General features: G+C 30.6%; 3 protein-coding genes across 3 annotated transcripts; 1 reads left to right on the top strand and 2 right to left on the bottom strand.

Annotated features, from left to right (window-relative positions):
• Positions 1–993: 993 nt before the first annotated feature.
• LOC107060350 (uncharacterized) lies at positions 994–1,921 on the bottom strand. Its single transcript, XM_015308189.1, has 3 exons — positions 1,822–1,921; positions 1,527–1,687; positions 994–1,446 (listed from the first exon to the last, which is right to left on the bottom strand). Exons 2-3 carry the CDS (start codon positions 1,677–1,679, stop codon positions 1,036–1,038), a joined length of 564 nt encoding a protein of 187 aa, XP_015163675.1. The 5' UTR covers positions 1,680–1,687; positions 1,822–1,921; the 3' UTR covers positions 994–1,035.
• A 711-nt stretch (positions 1,922–2,632) lies between these two features.
• On the top strand, positions 2,633–4,860 carry LOC102588614 (uncharacterized protein At3g28850). The gene has a single exon (XM_006338402.2). It carries the CDS (start codon positions 3,339–3,341, stop codon positions 4,596–4,598), a length of 1,260 nt encoding a protein of 419 aa, XP_006338464.1. The 5' UTR covers positions 2,633–3,338; the 3' UTR covers positions 4,599–4,860.
• A 9,081-nt stretch (positions 4,861–13,941) lies between these two features.
• On the bottom strand, positions 13,942–16,104 carry LOC102588283 (transcription factor PRE1-like). The gene is made up of 2 exons (XM_006338401.2): positions 15,391–16,104; positions 13,942–14,185 (listed from the first exon to the last, which is right to left on the bottom strand). The coding sequence occupies exons 1-2, from the start codon at positions 15,514–15,516 to the stop codon at positions 14,033–14,035; spliced, it is 279 nt and encodes a 92-aa protein (XP_006338463.1). The 5' UTR covers positions 15,517–16,104; the 3' UTR covers positions 13,942–14,032.
• Between the last annotated feature and the right edge of the window lie 5,971 nt (positions 16,105–22,075).

Genomic DNA, 22,075 nt, shown 5'->3' with positions numbered 1-22,075 from the left:
TGCTGCACCAACATCAACACAAATTGTTGGCCCAAGAGCAACACCTAATGCTCCAACTGAAAGAGGAAGGGGTAGACCAAAGGGTTCAACAGAAAAGGTGATATAGTTTCCTTTATTTACTTCATGTATAAGTTTTAAATAAGTTGCTTTACTGAATATTTTGTTATTTTTTAGGGTAGTGTTGCTAGCAGAACAAGAATGGTTGGAATGGGTGCACTACACACACAAAGTGGTGCTACTATTATTAATGTAAGTTCCCTATTTCTATACTTAAATATCATTTATTATTTTTTCTTTAATCACAAATTAAGATTATTTATATTCATTTGAACAGCCTGGAATGCCTAGTGAAAGATTTAGAAATGTGAAGTCTTCAGCAGTTGTCACTGGAGATCTTGGACATAAACCACCATGTGGTGTGAAATGGAAGGGAAAACAAGCTATGGCCTCAAGCCAACTTGAAGAGATGAGGGGAAGAAAACAAATGGAGACTAGGTCTAAGGCTGTACATTTGAGCCTAGAGAGCTCTAATGCAATCTAACTTGTTTTGGTAGATTTTTGTTGGTAATGCAATGTAGACATTTGTTTTGTTGGGTGATAGACAATGCAATGCACTTTATCCCTATTTAGTACCCTTATATTTAAGACAATGAATTGCAGTTGTGACTGCATTTTGATTTGTGGTGTTTGATTATGTAACTGCTTTGACATATATTAACTTCTATTTTGATTAATGATTATGCAGTTATGAATGTCTGTTTATGTAACAATATTGCTTCTCTTTTAGTGATGGTTTTTGTGTTTATGGAGGGCAATAAGTGACTACTTAAGCAGTGGCTACACAAACGTATAGTTTAGACAGTTGAGCAGATAGTTGTACACACTAAATATATAGTTTATGACCAAATACAAAAGGCAATACTTGCAACAATAAATGAGACAAATTAAGCTAAGGGAAGCTTTGTAAATTCTTTTCATTACACAAAAGCCTTACAAGTTCAACACAATATTGCAAATTTTTGGTACAATAAGAGATCATGACAATTTCCTTGAATGTCCTTCTCCTTTCAGAAACAATACTCTTTGAAATACTAAACTTACACCTAAAATACAAACACACAACAGAGCAATCCAAAGTTGTTTCTCCCTTTTCTTGGACTTGGCCAATTTTTTTTTCCATTTCTTTTCAACTGCTTTCATCTTCTTCAAATCATCATCAAAATTGTCCATTTTTGACTCCTTCTTGTTCATATCTATTTTGCTTTCCATGGATTTGGTCGACTTAGTAGGCTTGTTGATTTCCTTATCCGAAGTTTCAACTTTTCGAGAAGATTCAACACTATGTTCAAGCTCCGCAATTCTTCCCAACAACTTGGGAATCACAAATTTGGATCTTGGATCAATATAATCATCTTTCCAAAGCCAAAAATCGCATGATCTAGCATTCTTAAAAAACAAAACGAATCATTCTATGGCTCTTGAAACAACAAAACGAATTATTCAACTCTTAAAAAAGATTAACTTACCCCATAGTAAGGACAACCCCAATATCTTCTACTAGGATTTCTCGGGGTCCAAGAGGTCAGCAAAGGCAAAACAAATCCGTGTTTGCATCGCACCTCTTCCAATTCATGATCTTCCTCTTGTAAACAGAGCCTAGTCAAGCTTATTCGAGCCATTGTAGCACCTTAATAAGAATTACCGCGAATCAAACAACTAAAAATTCAAAATACGAAATAGATAGAAACAAATCAAAATGAAAAAGAGAGAAATGAATCAAAATGGAAAAGAGATGAATGAATAATAATGAAAAAGAGTTACCTTTGATTCAAAAGAAGGAATTTTGAACTATGTTTGAATTTAGGGTTCTTGATTCAGATTTTTGGGTGAAAATTTAGGGGTTTTGTTCATTAGGGTCGGGTGGGTGGGTTATGTGAAGGGAATGGAAATATAACCGTTGGGTTAGATTTTTTTAATTAAAAAAATAAATAAAAATGACTTTATTAGCGTGTTGACGCGCTCAACTATGTGGAGCGAAACGCGCCCTGGGTTGGGTGACGGAAGGGGGAAATAAATATACTTTTATGTACTTAAGGTGTGTAATAGGTCACTCTATTAGTTAAAGTGTGTAAATGACTTTTGGGTATACGTTTAGGGGGCAATTTATGCCTTTTGCCTATACAAATATAGCTCCATCTATTCAATAATAGTTCTCCACTTTATAAAGTTAGTGAATAATTTTAAATTTAGTTCCTAATTTATCTTTATAATAATTATAGTCATTTTTGTTTTATATTTTTCAAGATATTGTATTTATTATATTCAAATGATGATACAATAATATTATCTTCTATTTATAAAGAAATATGCAAAATCAATAGTGAACAAGTATTATTGAACAGACGATATTTAGGTTTAGGAGTTGGAATATATAAAGAGAGATATGTGCAAGTTTTTACGTTATATTTTTTCCCTTGGACGGCTCAAAATTCAAATGCCATTCACTTGCTACTTCTTCATCAGTTATCTATCAATTGTATAGCAGCCATTTTTAGATTATCCCACCATTCACAGCCTTGTTGATACGCAATCCGTTTCCCTTTTCCAAAACAGAAAGGTTAATTGTTTCTACTACTATTCGTCTACCCACTGACTGGGTCGTTTTTAGTTTTTGTCTATTTTCTGTGCTGGCCCTTTTTTGATTGTGACAGAGATAAATAGAGAATTTGGTAGTGGGGAAAGGAGAAAGAAATGTGATGGTAACTGCTGAAAGGGTCTTTCTGTTCTCCGCCCTATTCTTTTGACTTCACTTTCCTTTCCCCCTTTTCTTCTTTTTAGTTTTTGGCATCAACTGTTTCTGTTTGGTTACTCATCTTTGATCAATGCGAAATTTTTGCTCTCTGACGTATCATCAAAGTTAAAGTTTTGGATTAAGCCATTGATTTTTATTTTTTTTTGTCGTTAAATCAATTATGGGCGTTTGTTCCGATTTCTATTTTAGTTAGAGAAATATCAAAAGATTTGATCTGTGTGGCTTGGCAAACAGCGTGCCCTGTTTTTCAGAGAAACAGAAGGTTCCACTCTCTCTGCCTCTTCGATTCCAGTGATTCTCTTCTGTTGAATTTTTAATTTTCAGTGCTATTTTCCTCCATTTTTAATTCCTCGATTTGGTTGCTTAATCTTGGAATCTATACCTAATTTAATCTTAATCATCTGAGAATGTTCTTCTAATCTCTCTTCTTCCCACATTAAAAAAATATACTACCATTTGATTTCTTTAGCCAACCACTTTGGGGATAAATTATAACTTTTTCTTCCGTCTGCTCTGGTTTGTAATAATGGGTTGTGCAACTTCGAAGCCGAAGGTGTGTCACAAATGCAGGGCTCCTTGTTCTCCGGTGCGCCGGAGCTATTCAATGCACGACGATGGCTACCATATGGTGGCTCTCACTTCATCCACTTTAGGATCTCTGAAGCTTGATCCAATGAACCAGAGTCAGTCTATCAAAGACGGAGATACATCTTCTTTTGATCTCTGTGATTTCGATGAAGTGAAGAGCTGTAAAGAAGAGTTTGCTATGGGTTTGATTGAGGCAAAAACATGGTCAGAAATGATCAATGAGAAAATCCCCAAAGTGGTTCCGAAAACCCCTATTAGAACTCCACCTGGTGAGCCAGAAACTATCAATACTTGGGAATTAATGGAAGGTCTTGAAGATTCCAGTCCTCTTAAGCCTGTTCATCATGTTCGAAGTTTTTCATTCCACGTTTCTCCAAATCCAAATTCATCTCAGTATGATCTGCCTACGCCCAGAGTTAAGGATCATAACGAAGGTTCCCCAAAGCCATTGTGGGAGGAGGTAGCTGAAGATGAAACTAACTCAAGTTCAAACGACACATCAATCGTGTCCGAGTTTGATTCTGAAGTGATTTCTACATTCAGAAAAGCATTAGAAGATCTTCCACCGGCAAACCCATTTCACCTTAAACCGTTGATTACTGAAAATCAGAAGCCGGTGGCCGACGAGGAAGATCCATTGGAGATAACGGATGTGAAGAAAGTAACAGAGTACAAGGTAAGTAAAGATAAACTTGTTGTTTATTTCACAAGCCTGAGAGGTGTGAGGAAAACATATGAGGATTGTGGTCATGTTCGAGTGATTCTGAAAGGATTAGGTGTCAAAATCGACGAAAGAGATGTATCGATGCATTCAGGGTTCAAGGAAGAGCTGAAAGAATTACTGGGAAATGAATACAGTGGAGGGGGATTGCCTAGGATATTTATGGGGGGGAAATACATTGGTGGAGCTGATGAAATACGTCGAATGAACGAGGATGGAAAACTTGAGAAATTCGTAGAAAACTGTGAAAGAATTGAGGATGGTGGTGTCATTGGAGGTTGTAATTGTGAGGCCTGTGGAGATATTAGATTTGTACCTTGTGAGACATGTTCAGGGAGCTGTAAAATCTATTATGAAGCAGATTATGAAGAAGATAACGAAGACGAAGAAGAACTTGAAGAAGATGAATATGGCTTCCAACGATGCCCAGATTGCAATGAGAACGGTCTAATTCGTTGTCCAATTTGTTGTGATTAAGGTTGATCACAAAATTTTCTTGTGTCTTCCTTTTTTTTTCCCCCTAATTTGGTTTGGATTAATTATTTTTGGATGATGTTTGTTGTACAGTGATGAGTTTTGATTGAGTAAAATATAGTCATAACCAACCATAAACATATTCCAAGCTCTGGAGTTTGTGGTGTTAAAAGTCTTCTGTAATACATTTTCCAGGTAAAAACGAGAAGCTTATACAATTTTGAAATTTTCTCTTTATAAAGTAATGTATGTAGTTCATACCAGATATCCTGTGTTTGCTTAGCTTCTGCATTTGTTATCCAGTTTGACTCGGATTCGAATTTTAAATTAGTATATACCGTTACAGTCAGTATTTATTCGTAATAATGTGTTCCAGTTAATACTGATATAGTAATACAATTTTTATTTAGAAAATTAACTACATATACAAAAGGAATTGAAAGGAAGTGGTGCCACTGATTTAAATATGCATCGGTCAGCCGACGAAATATAAATGCTTTGGGTTGGGTTGGTTTGTATTGATTCAACAATGCCATTTTAAAAATTGAGACTAATGTTTGATCAAAGGCAAATATTTTGTCGTCTTACTAGTGCTACTACCATTTTTTTTATTAAATGTTGTCTAGTGTCCACATAGATGGCTACTTGTTTTGGTTACGTTTTCATTTCACCTAATGGCAAATTTAAAAATTTTGCTTTCGATTATTTTGATCCTTAATATGTCTATATAAAACGTATAATACTTAACTACTATAAACAATATAATTTCATCATTCTTGGGCCCGCCATTATTTGCATCTTTCAAGGAATTGAAGTTGGGATATCTCATCCCATAGACAATTTGATCTATTGCATAGTCTAAAGTTTATGTCTTCTTCCGAACCCTAATTTTTTTTTTTTATAATGGTTGGGCTTAGTGACCAAACCTCCAACGATAACACATCAAAGAAGTTAGTGTTAGAATTCGTCATCTGATTTAAAAATAGTATTGAAATTGAAATTGTTTTTTTTTTCTTTTGCATTAATGATGTAGAACAAAATAATTAGTTTGATCTAGATCACTTACAAAGTAATTATAAGTAAAATATGATAATTAAAACACGATTGAAAAAAAAGAAGAAGCTAAATTTAGATGATATACAATAGTTGATAATATGATAAAAACTACATTAGCTTGATATCAAGTTTGATAATTGCAAGAATATTAAAAAATTTAAATTATCAGTATATATAACTTAAACTTTAAAGTATATAAAACTTCAATCCGTTAAATTATAGGAAATGTCCTCCCTACTGCTTCTTTAATTCTTTCCCCTTTCCCTATCACTAGGCTTGCCCTTTCATAAAAATATTTTTTAAAAAGGAAAAATGAATTAAGTAGCAAGTAGGGATGTAGACAGATAGAATCATAAGTCTCCATTCTGAATACAAAAAAACAAATTATTTTTTTATAAAAAATAAAATAAAAAATAAAAACAGATTGGAAAGCATCAAATCTGGGTTGTTGACAACTTTAATTTATTATTTATTCATTTGATGTGCCAAAAGTCGATAGTAGTTCAATTTAATCATTCTCCGTGACGGCAACTGCCCTTTTCTTGTGTTAATTTTTCAATACTTTGAGGCGCAAACAATTAACAATGGTTAAAAATTTATGTTGAATAAGGTTATGTTGTAAGCTAGTATCTAATGTGACATTAAAATAAATAAATATAGCCATCGATTGTGAAACATTTTGATTTAAAGGAATTCGTCCTCTAATTTAAAAATGATTGTGGTACACCACAAAGATTTTAGAATTTAGACCACTGACTAATTCATTTTGGACGTATTTTAATCTGGTTGGTTGAGTGGGAATGATTATGACTTTCAAATCTTCATTTATATTGTAAAAAAAAAATGTTAAAGTATAAAGGAAGGGGTATTATTGTCCAAACAAAATGATTTCTCATTACCATTTTTAGGGTGTTTGTGGAACCTTTTGTTTGGCCTTTTAGAAAAGCAACAATGAGTATTGGATAAAAAAGAGTTTAACTTTTTACAATTAGTTACTAGTACTTTTTTTTTTTATTAGAAATAAGTAAAATTAGTAAAAAAATAAGTCGAGCAACCTTCTATAGCAGATGAAATTGCACTGCTCGAGTAAATATATATCTGATTATACTTATCTTTTTTGTTTGCAAGTTTGCTGGTTCACTTTGGATTCGGCTCCTCTCCATTTTTCTTCTCTTCATTTTCCCCAAGTTCCTATTTGGATTAATGACATATGACATATGTTAAAATAAATGACTAAGATTTAATTTCTCAAAGTAAATCTCTAACTCTCCATTTTTCTTCTCTTCATTTTCCCCAAGTTCCTATTTGGATTAATGACATATGACATATGTTAAAATAAATGACTAAGATTTAATTTCTCAAAGTAAATCTCTAACTCTCCATTTTTCTTCTCTTCATTTTCCCCAAGTTCCTATTTGGATTAATGACATATGACATATGTTAAAATAAATGACTAAGATTTAATTTCTCAAAGTAAATCTCTAACTCTCCATTTTTCTTCTCTTCATTTTCCCCAAGTTCCTATTTGGATTAATGACATATGACATATGTTAAAATAAATGACTAAGATTTAATTTCTCAAAGTAAATCTCTAACTCTCCATTTTTCTTCTCTTCATTTTCCCCAAGTTCCTATTTGGATTAATGACATATGACATATGTTAAAATAAATGACTAAGATTTAATTTCTCAAAGTAAATCTCTAACTCTCCATTTTTCTTCTCTTCATTTTCCCCAAGTTCCTATTTGGATTAATGACATATGACATATGTTAAAATAAATGACTAAGATTTAATTTCTCAAAGTAAATCTCTAACCATGATCTAACTAATAAATATATTATATATATTTAATTTTAAAAATTACTATAACCCCCACAATCTTAACAACATATTATCTTGTTCATAAATTTAGGGGGAAAAAAGTTTTCTTCCTAAATTTTTTTACTTAGGATTTAATTTAATTTAATTTTAAGTTAATATTTTTATTGCATTTTTTCCTTGAATTTTTCTTTTTAACCATTAGCTATTGAAGAATATTATTTTTTCCTATTTTATTTCACCTCTTTTTTTTTCTTTCCTCCAAAATTAACATTAGCTATATTTGGCTGCAGTTCAATATTTAAAAGAAAATTAAAAAATATCCCACGTAAAAAAAAAAGTAATTAGGAAGAGCTTTTTTCCCCCTATATTTATGGACAAGATAATATGTTGCTAAGATTGTGAGATAATAATAATTTTTAATACTACATATATATTGTATTTATTAGTTAAATCATGGTTAGAGATTTACTTTGGAAAATTATATCTTAGCCTTTGATTTTAACCTATGCCATGTGTCACTAATCCAAATAGGAACTTGGGGAAAATGAAGAGAAGCCGGATCCGTTCACTTTGTTCCATCAATTCCAAACATTACAACGTAATCTTATAAATGAGATCTGACAAGGGTAATGCGTACATAATTTTATCTTGACTTTCTGAATATAGAAAAATCATTTTCGATGGATCCTCAACATTAATTCCAGTTAGTAAATTACAAAAAAAACATGTGGTGATTCTCTATATTAATTTCCCACAAATTAGCAGAAGATTTAGGATTGAACCTTTTTGATGGACTAGTACACCGGCAGTTTGTGATGATTAGAAAAGGTGAACATAAATATTAGAAGTGCCACAAGGTAGATTGTAGGAAAGTTGGGACTAATATATAGAGTAATCAAATTAATAAAAGTTGAGGATTAAGTCAAATTGAGTTTAATTAATGATTTTCATAGCACCATATGACAGTTGCAACATGATCACACCAATTTGTAGAGAAATTACTCACCACCTATTTAGCCTTAATTTGATGGTAACACCTCTAAAAACACATTTTAAGCAAGTCGTGTTTTATAATTATCATCACTGAAAAGTGATTAAGCACCTATACTCTATGAAATTGACATGTAAGTAAGAGATGATAATTAATTGTCCAAGTTTAAACTACATGTTGATTTTCGATTAAGTTATTTTTGATAGAATTAATAAATGTGTCATTCCTTGGAATTTCTCTACTGATTCAAATTAAAATTGTAATGCAATGTGTTTTTCCTTGTTTCAGTCATGAAATAAATTAAAAATGTAATTATGTCAAGAATGAAATTGCTTATTGAAATTGTTTATATTTGGTTCATCGTTTAAAATTATATCACATCCTAGATTATATGAAATATAATGAACTGAAATGATATTTGGGTAAATACATAATTGTCTTGAATATATATATTCTTGTACGCCAAATTTGCTATATCTCTTTTTGTATAGGGCTGAATAATATACACAATTACACATACTTTAAAATTGACAAAATTTTATTTTTAGAATAAGACTGTTTCAATCGAACTCATAAATTGTCATATTAGACACTTTTTTGACGATTAACAAAAAAATAAAAGGGCAAACTACATAAATCCCACTAGCTGATTCCCAATAGTTTCAAATATTAATTCTTCTACCATATTTCATGCTTAGGATACACGAGTTGAAATCCGTGAGATACATGTATCTGCCGAATTTTAAAACTGAGATACATATTTTATTTGTTTAAATTAATTGGTTGTAACTGTTTCCCTTAATTATAGAAGTAATTAAGGATTTTCAGAATACATGAACAATTATTTTTGAAAATTTAAATTAATCAAATCCCTTAATATAAAGCGGAAATCAAGGTATGTTTAATTTATTTTATTTTATTATTCTTTGAAATAATAAATTCATTAATATTATTAATAAAATATAAAAAAAAACATGTATATATTAGTCATTTAATTTGATTAATTTAGTTTTATTACTCTTAAAATAATAAATTCATTAATTTGATGTATCTATTATCAATATATGATGTATCCAACCAACTAAACACTTGAATACATGAGCATCATACATGTACATCCATATGTATCATAGAAGAATCTAGATTTATTTAATGTAATTGTTATATGTATCTAGTATTAATTTCATGTATCTATTTAGATGATTTAATTTTAATTTCATGTATCTTTTATACGTATTTAGTATTAATTTGATGTATCAAGTATTAGTTTCATATATTATATTCAAAAACATGTATTCCGGATACATAATAAGCATATACATATAATTATGTGTATCTAAATATGAAATGTAACTGAAACACACGAATTTAGGAAAAATCATGATGGTAGAGTATATGTTTATCATTAATCCAAAAAAAGAGTAAAAAATTTCAAAATTCTTCCCTTTTTAGCATCTGAATTTGTTTCTTATAGATAAGATACATGAACTGTTAACTAGATACATGTACACATGATTTGTATTCAATATTGTTGCATATCTAATGGTGTATTTGTTCTGTTACTTAAAACTTGATGTAATTCTTCCATCTTGATTGGGTTGTTCCTATACTTAAATCTTTTCTCGGCTTGTATGTTGATGGATGAAGAGTCAGTCCCTGCAATGAGAAATTAATGAGTAAAAATAAACAAATAAAAGTTGTCTGATTTAGTATAATATTATTAATGTGTAGTACCTTTAACAAGAATCCTCCGGCCATTAAAGTGTTTGAGAAACAACAAAATCAAAAAATATAAAACCTAATTTGTAAAACTTTTGAAATTGAACTTAAGAACATTATGAATTTAAACTCGGATACAAAATCAAGATACATGAGAATAATAAAACAATAAAAACAAACTTTTATGTAAAATACTGATTTGAACATGCAAACATGTATTGAGAGAATGAAGAAATAAATTAAAGGTAGAAAAGAAGAAGAATGAAAGTGGGCTGCTGGACATGGGGTGGGGAACGACCGGCGGCAAATGGGAATAAAAAAATTTAACATGCTCTAATTAAGGAGTTTAAATTTAAGATAATTATTCAATATCATATTTAAGGGATTTGTGTATCTCAATAAATATTTTAAAATATATGGTATAAATATTAAAAGTGGTAATATGTGTAATTATTTTAAACTAGAGGTAAATATAGTATATATGGTAGTGATGTATGTGTGGTTAGGTAGTTTTTCCAAAATAAAATAAGGAGACTTGGGCTGAAAGTCTGAAACTATTTGGTTCAGGTCCGTTAAGCCCTTCGCGATTTGATTCATTCATTGGGCTTTATACAAGTTGAAACTAGGCCCAAATATTAATATCGGGCTTCTTCTTAACAGAAAACTACACCACCTTCGGCCCATTATTCAGGCACTGATGCAATTTGGGATAATTTGTCAAAATTATGTTGGATCGCTTGATCAAAATTTCAAACATCTATTACTCGATCGGAGTCGGAAAATTATAATTTTTTTAGTTCTAATTTTCTAATATTTTTAAGTTGTTGAATTCTAAATTATTAATTAAAGATCGCTGAATCCGCAACAGACACGCCAACTCTTCCCTGCTCGTATTGATGCTAATACGTTAAGAACAAGGTATTAACAAAGACAAAATTAGAACAGTAGTTCTTCCAGAAAAAAAGGAAAGATTAGAACATATTTAACGTGAAATGTTTTTAAAGTAGCATGATCCAATAGAATAAATTCCTAAATAGTAGAGACCATAGAAAACAATTATTGGGAAGGGAAAAAAACTAAAATGATTGAAAAGACATATATATTGATGTTGCACCATAAATTCGTTTTCAATAGTACTAAATCTGAAAATAAAAAGGTGAGTATGATTTGGTGTGGTGCCCATTAGTTATTGATGAATATCAGAGTCATCGTCAATGATAATATTATAATATTAATATTAATATGGCTGGGCTCATCGTTATCAGAATCCATGCATTTTATATTTGATTAAGACATAGACACACCCCTGCTCAAACACAGAGCAAATGTCTTTTTCTCTTCTCGTTGAGGGCGCAAACTGCAAATTTGTCGATTCAATAGATTATTATCGCTATCTTCATCCTTTACCCATTAATTGACACCTCTTATCCAATTCCAATCATACATATAGATATATATATATATATATATATATATATATATACTTGATACTCCTACAATGTTTTATGTATATTGATGTGATCTTATGACACCCTTCGTTTCATCATGTTTCCTTTTATATTGATTTAAAATGAGTCATCATTATCAAATGATAAAGCTAGGTAAATTAGTTTTTGAACTATGCAAAATAGTTTAATTTTGTTGGACTTTATTTATTATATCGTCACCACTCACCGTGCCATTATCATTTTGCCTCGCAATTACTTTGACACTAATCTCTAGACCAATTTTACGATGGAAAATGAATTAAAATTTGATCTTCTGATTTACGAAAAGTTTCCTCGGGCAAAATAAATTATACCAAGAAATCACAAAATTAACATTGCCATCACCGGCGAAGTTTACTCTTATGTCTCTCCTTCAACATCAACATAATCACTATTCCATTCGTTAGCCACCATACAAATACCACCGCTGCAAAAATTCATCACTCACCACCTTCAATTTCTCCGTTGAGAAAGTATCATACAACCTCACATAAGTGACAGAGTCAGAATCTCTCTCAAGGGGTTCAAAGTATAAAGAAACAAACATGTAAAAATACTTAATGAAAAAAACGGAGCGAGGGCTGAGAAGGAAAAGATTAATCCTAGTCCATTAAATTTAACTTGCCTTATCAGGCTGCATTAAGCATTTTTTTCTACTTTTTCGCCCGCTCCATTGAGCCTTCTTAAATTTCTTGTGTTCTTTTCTCTTTCATTTTGCATTATTCTACATTTTTGTATTATTATTTTTTTAATTAGTGCTCATTCAATCATATGTTATTTTGAACCTTTGTCGAAATTCTTTAAACGGCGTTAAAATTGAATTACTAATATTATATGCATATTCAGAAGATAAATATATAGTTTCATTTATATCTAGTCTCACTATTCGGTTTTCTAAGATAAAATAAAATAAAATAAAAGATCGACACGTACATACGTGAGGATGTTGAAACATTTGTCCCTCAGCAGATTGTATGAAGTTTTTCCAAGAGATTTAAATGGTCCCGGACTACTCCCCACCATAGCTTTAAGATTTTGTTTTAGATGCTCAAAAATCTTATATTCATTCAAATATATTTAAGATTATAAATTTTGAAACTCTTTTTTATTTCTTAATATAAATTGATAACCAACAAATGATAGCAATATTATAATCAGGTTTTACTATTTATTGTCAGAGGTAATGAATGCCACCCGATAGACTACAATTCACTTGTCCGTTGATTCCTTTCTTTGTTTACCCGCATTCTTTATAATATTAAAGAGAACTTTCAAGCAATAGTAATGCTATCGTGGTGTGATTATAAGTTACGAATTTGAGCCGTGAAAACAAATATTAATGTTGGTTAATGGATATATTATTATATCATACTTTTTAAGTGCGATTTTATCAGAATCGATTTTTTTGGCATTAAATTACTTTTTTTTTCTGACTTTCTAACCATTAGTATCAATTTGTTTGTCTTACTTTTATTTTTCTTTTGTGCTACCTTTCCCTAAGTTTTTACCCTTGATTACAAAGTACCACAATCTAAAACTGTCAAAAGATTTATTTTTTTAAAAATGTCTTTCTATTTTTGACAATTCTTTAATTCTAATTTTTCACATAATATGTAAGACCATAAGAATAAAAGACATTTTACTACATTCTACATATATATCTTAAATTAATTTAAGATCATAAAATTTAAAATTCTTGTAAATTTTCTTAAACTTATCGAGTCAAAATCAAACAACCAAAATTAAAACGGAGAGAGCATTATTTTGTTGCATCGGAGCGGTGTTTCAGGTGATTGATAACTTTCAGGCCAACATTGACCCTGAACTTACTCGATTCAACAACCAAAAATGAGCACGACCTTATTCTTTTTCGTCTTTTTCTTTGCTAATTAATTAGATGTTTGCTTTCTCAGATATGACTTTTTATAATCGTTTAAATTAATCACCATATTAATAGGTGCTCCTAGCTGGTCCTTAGGCAATAATTTTTTTAATCTCACTCATGTTATTAGTTTCTTGCTTCAACGTGGATTAAATAAAATATCTAAGTACTAATAAAAGCACAAAAGTACATCTTATTAATTAATTATATATAACTAAGGAGTAAAGGAAATATAAATACAAACGTACGTACGTGTGCCCTTAGCTAGGGGGATCACATTGGTTCAATCGGCACTACTATATAGTTGAGTTCTAATTAAATTCTAACTCATGATTGGCCTAGCTATAGTGACCAGCTGAGTCTACTAGAGCTTAACAACAACCAGAAAATCAAGAACTTGGTAGTAAGATTTATATATAAATATAGCTCCAATATTTAGAAATGAAAATACATTAATTAATTCATAGGAGTATATGGCTACTACATTAATAAACTCCTGATGATTGCTGCTTCTGGACTATCAGCATCAATAGTTGAGAGTAACTGAGAAAGTCGATCACTAAGATCATCCACTTGTCTATTCAAATTTCTTATGTAGTTGCATGTTTCTTGCAGTACTTTCGATGCCGATGCCTGCATTTGTATGAACAAAATATATGAGATTACAAATTATTAATTAATCATCTCGAAAGGGGAGCCGAGAGCAGCAATAAAATTGATTTAATTTTGTATGACTTATAGGTCATATGTTCGAGTCATGAAAACAAGCACTGGTACCTGTATAAGAGTAGACTATCTAGATACATCACACTCTTTGTGGTGCGGTCATTTCTCGGATTCTACTAACACAAGATATTTTGTGTACCAAACTGCCCTTTTATTTATCAACTAATCAACTCCTTAATTAAAGCACTATCACTTTTTATTAGAATAGACTTGTCCATCACACTATTTGAATGCACTCCTCCCTAAAATTGCTAATACGAGATGTTTTGTGATCAACAATCTTTTTTATATTGATTAATCAACTCCTAAATTAAAGCACCAACACTTTTTACTCCTAAATTCTAGAGTCAACATGTTGTGTTACGTGATAATTTATTTAGACTAGTAGTAGACATGCCTTAATTTGTGCAATGATGCATTGCAAATCTTTGACTATGTTCAAGTCATTGACCTACAAAATCCCAATTTGGCACTATATTTTTTGGGAGTTGGGACCCCAAAGCATGGTCCTAGGCATGGTCACAACAAATTATTCAAATCATAAGTAATATTCTCCTTTGGTACGCCAAATTAAACTTATATCTTTTCCAAGAAAATTAAGATTGTGTGATAAAGAGCTAGAGACCTTTCTTATTTCCTATCCTCAAGTTAATTGTGCATGGTTGATATTAAGTTTTTAAATAGATATAACTCCATAAAATTAAAATTTACTGATATGTAAAAAGTGTTTGCTATACATATCCTTTCTTAGTAGAAAAGAATATTTTTTTCTATGGGAAGACAAATTAGGATATATGTGAAATGGACCTTAGAGTCCAAAAAGAAACATAAAATAAATGCTTGAATATAACAGGCGAAATATGTTCCTTCATGAGTAATACTACAATTAATGCGACTAACACAGACAAGAGATGCGTAGAGCTCCACACACATAACGTGACTTTGCCTGGTTATACTGTTACACTAGTAGTTTTCAAGTTATACTGTTACACTATTAATTTTCAACTTAATTTGAATGTAGTGAAAATAAATCAAAAAATTGAAATGCAGCTGCATGTATATTATCCATATATTATGAACATGCATAAAAAGAAGAGTAGTAATTTAAAAACCTTGCTAGAGCGACGATTGCGAATCTCCGGTAGAAGCTGTTGCAATTTTGAGACAAGTTCAATTATCTGATCATCTGAAATCCTCGAGGATCCTGTTGATGATTGCCTCGACCTTCTGCTCGACATCCTTAAATTCAACAAAAAAATGTCTCTCTTTTCGTTACAAATATGGCTCTGTGCTAGCGTAGTTTTCTTTTATTTAATTGCTTACACAACACATATGGATAAGGAAAAGAAAGAAGATATTTTTTTTTGTGTGTGTGTATGAAACTTGTTAAGGAGAGGAAGTTGTGGTAAGGTAGTTAGAAAAAGAGAGAGTAAGAAGAGAAGAGATAACGAACTAGCTTTAAAGAAGGGGAAGAACCACAAAAGAAAGAGAGAGAAAACATAGATAGTGATGTTGGATTGAAGAAGACAATTAATTGCATTGAAGAAACACACAGTAAAACCTTCTTTTTTTTTTGTTAAGAGCCAAGAGGTAATGGTAACTCACTACTACTTAGTCATGTTTGGGGGGTGGGGAGGCCATAACTAAGTGTAAAATTTTTGTGTTTGTTTGTTTCCAAATGGGGTTTGATCTCAAGTGGGCTTAAAGAAATGTGTTTGTTATTGTACTAACAAGGTGGGCCTTTCATGTGCATGTCTCCATATACAATATCATGTGATCATTTCCACACATCTCCACTCTTCCACCAAACTCACTCTTATTAAACTTCATTCATATTAATAATAATAATAAAAATCTACGATTTTAGCTTACAAGCTATAGACTATCATTTTATTTAATCATTACTTATCTTTTGTTGCCATAATGAAAACGAATTTAGTATAAGTATATATTGCTCACTAGTAACTAAAAACTTCTAATAGAATATAGTTCGAATCAAATATATATTTATGATAGAGAAAGTTGGATCAACTATCAATGTATTAGTCGCTCTGATCTAACATTCAGGATCATATAGATTTGACCCCTTAAGCCTTTTAAAGTAAAAAAAAGACGCATCAACAATTAAATTCATGAACCGGCCGCCCTTCTATGGGTATCAATTTCCCATCCATTTTAATGTAAGATTGTCACAATTAAAGTCCCTTTTTGAGTTCAACCGCTAATAGTACAAATGCTGTTACGTACATTAAGACATAGATCTCCTATTGTATAACTAGCATACTCAACAGTCAACACATATATATAACTACCAAGAAAGATGAATAATAACTTTAATTTTACCAAGTGTCATAAATTCTAAAGGCACATCAACAGTTAAAAGTCACTTTCGACTTCAACCGCTAAAAGTAGTATTCATTTGAGACATTGATTTCCTATTTAAAAGTCACCACACATATATCTAACTACCAAGAAAAAGATAAATAAAAATTACTTTATTTTCACCCAAAAAGTTAAATAGACTTTGATTCACGGATGTCATGGCAGTAATTGGGTGACTACTGTTGTACTAAGGAAATTATAAAGTCGTGACGTTCATACAGTGATCCACATTTGGTGCTAATTTCAGTCAAATCAACCCAATGTTTAAAATTTGCCCCTCCAAGAATGGAGAAAGAAAAGGGGCGGAGCATGTGAGCGCCTGAAATTATGTCGTATATGTAAGGTTAAAATATTTTTTTATATATATACATATAGTAGATGATATTGACTTCTTTGATTTATTTTGTGTTTTGAATCTGTTAGTAGAAATTCTGGTTCGCTGTTAAAAATTTAAAAAAAAACGAAAAGTGGAAGAGATTATACTATGCAATTGAGAAAATTAGAGGCCATGCGTGCCACATCATTACGAATGTCATGGCTGTGATTGTGTTTCTTTCTTTACAACAGACATAGCATGTTTTCCAATTAATGATCCAAGGACTCTCAAACTTTTGCCCAAATATATAAGTACAAAAGAATTAAAAAGAAGAATATTATATGACAAGTTAAGATTAAAATATTACTAAAATATCCTTTGTTTTATGAACATGAATATCTGATGAATTAAACACCTCAAGATTGTGTTTTATTGTTTTAGTACTAATTAAGTACGAAATACCATACTATATATGTGGACGACCTACTTCGCACTCACACCACACCTTCCTTCACTCCTTTCATAACTGTTTTAAAGGGATCATGTGACTCGCATGTGATCCACTGAACTTCCAAGATTTGTACTTTGTTTGATGGATATATAGTTATATATGGGGGCGGATTCAGAATTATAAGTTTTTTGGGTTCTGATATCAAGAAAAGTTATCTCATTAGGTTCTGAATAAATTATACTCTCTCCGTTTAAAAAAGAATGGTCTAGTTTGATTTGGAATGGAGTTTAACTGTTTAAGAAATGAAAGAAGACTTTTTAATCTTGTGATTCTAAATTAAAGTTATGTCAAATGTAACAAAATGCCCTTTAATCTTGTGGCTTTAAATATGTCACGTGAAAAGTTGAAGTTAAAGTGTTGCCAAAAAAGGAAATGGGTCATTCTTTTTGAAACAGACTAAAAAGAAAACTAGACAATTCTTTTTGAAGCGGAGAAAGTATATACATATAATATGAGTGAATTGCTTAATTCAAATATAGAATTTTGACGAAAATTACTTAGTTTTGTTGAATCATAATTAAAACTCTAGCTTTGTCGCAGCAGACAACAAGTTGTACTACTACTAATGTCACTGCTCATGATTATATATAGGTTTTATGGAAGAAGGGTAATATTAAATTAACATGGAGAATTTCATCAATATTATAGCATCCCTTTTTTCTTTGTTGATGTAATAAAGAAAAATTAAACAAGTTAATTGTCAACATAAGGAGCAAAACAATTTTGTAAATGTGTCAATATGTGAAGCATTTAAACGTGATTACTATGAAGAATCTGACAAAATGAGATTAAGTAGGAAGATTAGGAAGTAAGGATGACCCCATGGCCGCCAAACATTAGGCATGATAAAGAATTTGGGTATCACTGTCAATACCAAATTGAACAAAACCATTAACTCTAAAACTAACGGGTTTCCTCCTTATTAGGGACATAATCACGTAGAGGATTTTAAAATAATAAATGCTCATATTAGTATACTTAAACATGTTTTTGTACGTAATCTCCTTCATTTCCAGATAACTATTAGCGGAATCAGATTTTCTCTCAATATATTTAAAAATGAATTAATGAAAAAGCTAAGTGATTCAACATCTATTTATAAATATTTATTTTATTGCGAAAGTAATTCAAATAAACCTTTGCGGCATTAATTTCGCTCAGCCTGTTAATATAAAGAAGTCAAACTCTTTTCAAATTGTGTTGGCTGTTAAATAACCTCATTATTTTTACTCCTTTTTTTAAAAATAAATATAAGGTCTTTTACGTTACTAATGTTTTCAAGGGAAATAAAACAAATACTGTTTATTTAAAGTGGAGAAAGTAAGTATGGCTGAAATTGCACAAATTGCCCTTAAAATGGTCTGATTTTAATCCATATCCTTCAACATTGAACTTATGTCTAGTCCAACATAATTTATTTATTTTAGAAATAGATATCAGGCTAGCATAACTTTAAAATATTATGATATAAAAATATGTAATTATATACCATGATTTTTATTTTTTTAAAATTATTATTATGAGTAAAAGACATAAATTAAAGACCACCACAAATAGGAAGATAAGTGTCAATAACCGGTAAATATGTTGGATGTAGAATGTACCAATAGCAGCACTGTATAGGAGAAGCAATATAAACAATATTAGGGCATAAAACAGGTAGGACCATTGATGGTGACCTCATGGGCTCATTACTGAGCAATTTGGGTAAAATTCACATATAGTTAATTTTCAATTTTTATAATTGAAATATATATATATATATATATATATATATATTCGGGAGAGGAGCATGGGTTCACGTGAACCCGATGACTCCATCCTGCATACGCCCCTGCTTCCACTTACTCTTCTCTTTGATATTTGATGTCTTGATCTTTTTATAAATATATATTTTAAAATATATTTAATTTAAAAATATTTCTTCAAGATAGAATTCCACAAAATTTAATGACAGATAAGAATATTCCATAAATATGATTATGCTTTTTGTTGGTGTTACACAACTTTTAGAATATTGAACGAGTAAAGACGTAGGAGGAAAGGAGAATATGTATCACGGAAACTTTGCTTGGAAAAGGATGATACACAAATTAAGCAGGGTAGGCTTGCCTTAACAAACACAACTTTTCCATGAAAACACATTATAATATCACGACTCCAACGTTTCCACTACTTATTTTCGGCTCCTCCTTTTGTTAGTTTCCATTTCACGCAAGGCCACTTGTTTTTTCTCCCCTAAAATATCACCTTAATCATATTTTTTTTCCTTTCAATAATCACTTTCGAGTTTGATCAATTCGAATTCATATTAAGAAATCGCATTTTGAGATTATCAACAACCAATTGCGGAGTCAGAAATTTCAGAAAGACTGTCAGAAGTAGCACAACAAAAACTCTTTTCAAAAAGTAGAACTAGTGAGATTCGTAGTTGAATTAGATTCTTCTATATCCATTTTCATATTATAATTAAACCCATTATATATTGTTCACACTCTAATTATTAGGTTTGAACGTGAGGGGATATGTTTGATGTCCCGCATTGGTTAGTGATGTAATTAAATGAAAGAGTATATACTATTTTACTGTAACTTTTGACAGTACATCTAATTAATTACTTGTAAATTTGTTTGAGTATTAATTTTTATTTGACGGTGAAATAAGGAGGAGAGATATAATTCCATGAATGTGGCACCTTAGCTTATAGGTTTTAGTGTTTTTTACCATATGCCAAAGTTTCACTGGTAGCAATTTATTATTGTTATCTACGACAATATTTACTTGCTTCTTTATTACTCATTCCAATTAATCTATAATATTAACATTCTTTGTTTAATTAATGATGAAGTAAATTGGGGCTAATTACCGTCAAACCAATCCCTAGGTATGCGTGTACCCCATCAATCTCAAACTTGTCTAAGTACACATAATTAGTGATGTCTACAAAGTGAATGCTACCTAAAATTAAGACAATTTTCCCTAAATTACTTCCCCCCAAGCTTTGTCTTGTTTATGGTATTGGTAGGTATCGTTAGTTATACGGTCCATTTGTACTCATGTACCTTGTAACCAATATTCTTTCTTAATGGAGTAATTATATACTGATAGTTTCCTCAAACACTTCACACCAATTTTAACTTGTTCCTTTGCCTAGAATTGGAATATACTCTATTTGTCACTGTGTGACTTGACATATCCATTACGAAAATAATTATTGATATAGATATTTCATCAAACTATCGCTATTAAATAATTTTTAGTATTAAATCTTGGAAAATGATTTGGAGAAAGAGTATTTAATACTAAGGTAAAACATGAAAAAATATATTTATCTTTTCTTTGATATGTCAAAAGTGACAAGTGAAAATGTAAAATCTATTTTAGAAATAAGTGACAAGTAAAAATGAGTATATATGTACAAAGAGAGATAGATTAATTAAGAAAATATAGGTATGTATTTGTGCTCCATTGTTTATTACATACAGTAATAGAATAACTAGTGGCAATTCTCTGTTTACTTCACTATTGTATTCGACTCTAACCTTAGAATTTCACTAATTGAAGGCAAATCGAGTTGTCATTAAGTAAAAAATAAAAATGTGAAAGTTAAAGAAAATGTATTTTGCATGATAATCTAAATAAGTTTTGGATGGATGTAGTCAAGTGTTTGATTAATTAATGCAGTGAAATTAGTAGGTAATTAAGGCGAAAAAAATAGAAATGTGCACACATCCCCACTAACAATAATTGTACCTGCCAAGTACGTCTATCTGTACCTCCCAACTATCTTTAAACTCCCATAACACCCATCTATCTATCTATCTATATAAAGAACCAACCCCCACACTCTTTCTCCCTCAACTTCCTCACACACACACACACACTTGTCTCATTTCTCCATAATTATTACCCCTCCCTCCCCTTAATCAACATCAACAACATGAAGAAACTTATTCGACGTTTATCGCGTGTAGCCTAACTTTTAAGTTCCAGGAAAACACTCAAGATAATCTTCATTTGAAATTTAAAATTAAATAATATATGACTATTTGTTTTGATGACAAAGCAAAAAATAAAGAATGAACATTATTTCTATACAAAAATTATAATTTAGATTTCGCTCTTACCCTCAAGTACAACAAAGGTCAATAAGTGAAGTTCTTTTTATCATCTCAACATAAAAAATGTGATTCAATTGTAGTTAAGTGTCTCCTTGATCTATTTTGTCTATATAATATAGAAAAACTAAAAATGAAAAAGCTTTCAAAATAGAAGGATTTTTGGTGACTAAATAATCTCATTTATTTTCTCAATTTTAAAATTATGCTCGCAGAATTAATGAGATCCTCAATAATTATATTATAGACCTAATTGCAGATCAATCGATATTCTATATGATGTTATGTTGCTAGTTTCATTTGCTAGTAAGAGATGACGCGGTAAAATTAGTCAAGTCGGCTGAAATATTCAAATGAAAATGTTTAGAAATTAAGGGTGACGATCCCATTAACAAGGGTTGTGGTGGAGTAGTTAATATTCATAATTCATAACTAGAGGTTTCGAGTTTGAATCTCCCTAAGTATGAAAT

The sequence above is a fragment of the Solanum tuberosum genome, unplaced genomic scaffold (genome assembly GCF_000226075.1).
Source record: "Solanum tuberosum cultivar DM 1-3 516 R44 unplaced genomic scaffold, SolTub_3.0 scf00004, whole genome shotgun sequence".
Taxonomy (NCBI): Eukaryota; Viridiplantae; Streptophyta; class Magnoliopsida; order Solanales; family Solanaceae; genus Solanum; species Solanum tuberosum.
The sequence above is the reverse complement of the archived record's forward strand: the minus strand, read 5'-3'. Positions and strand labels throughout refer to the sequence as shown.

Coding starts and splice junctions, on each gene's coding strand:
- LOC107060350 (XM_015308189.1), bottom strand. CDS start 1,679: ATGGCTCGAATAAGCTTGACTAGGCTCTGTTTACAAGAGGAAGATCAT. Junction 1,447..1,526: donor GGGGTTGTCCTTACTATGGG/GTAAGTTAATCT, acceptor TTGTTTTTTAAG/AATGCTAGATCATGCGATTT.
- LOC102588614 (XM_006338402.2), top strand. CDS start 3,339: ATGGGTTGTGCAACTTCGAAGCCGAAGGTGTGTCACAAATGCAGGGCT.
- LOC102588283 (XM_006338401.2), bottom strand. CDS start 15,516: ATGTCGAGCAGAAGGTCGAGGCAATCATCAACAGGATCCTCGAGGATT. Junction 14,186..15,390: donor GCAATCGTCGCTCTAGCAAG/GTTTTTAAATTA, acceptor ATACAAATGCAG/GCATCGGCATCGAAAGTACT.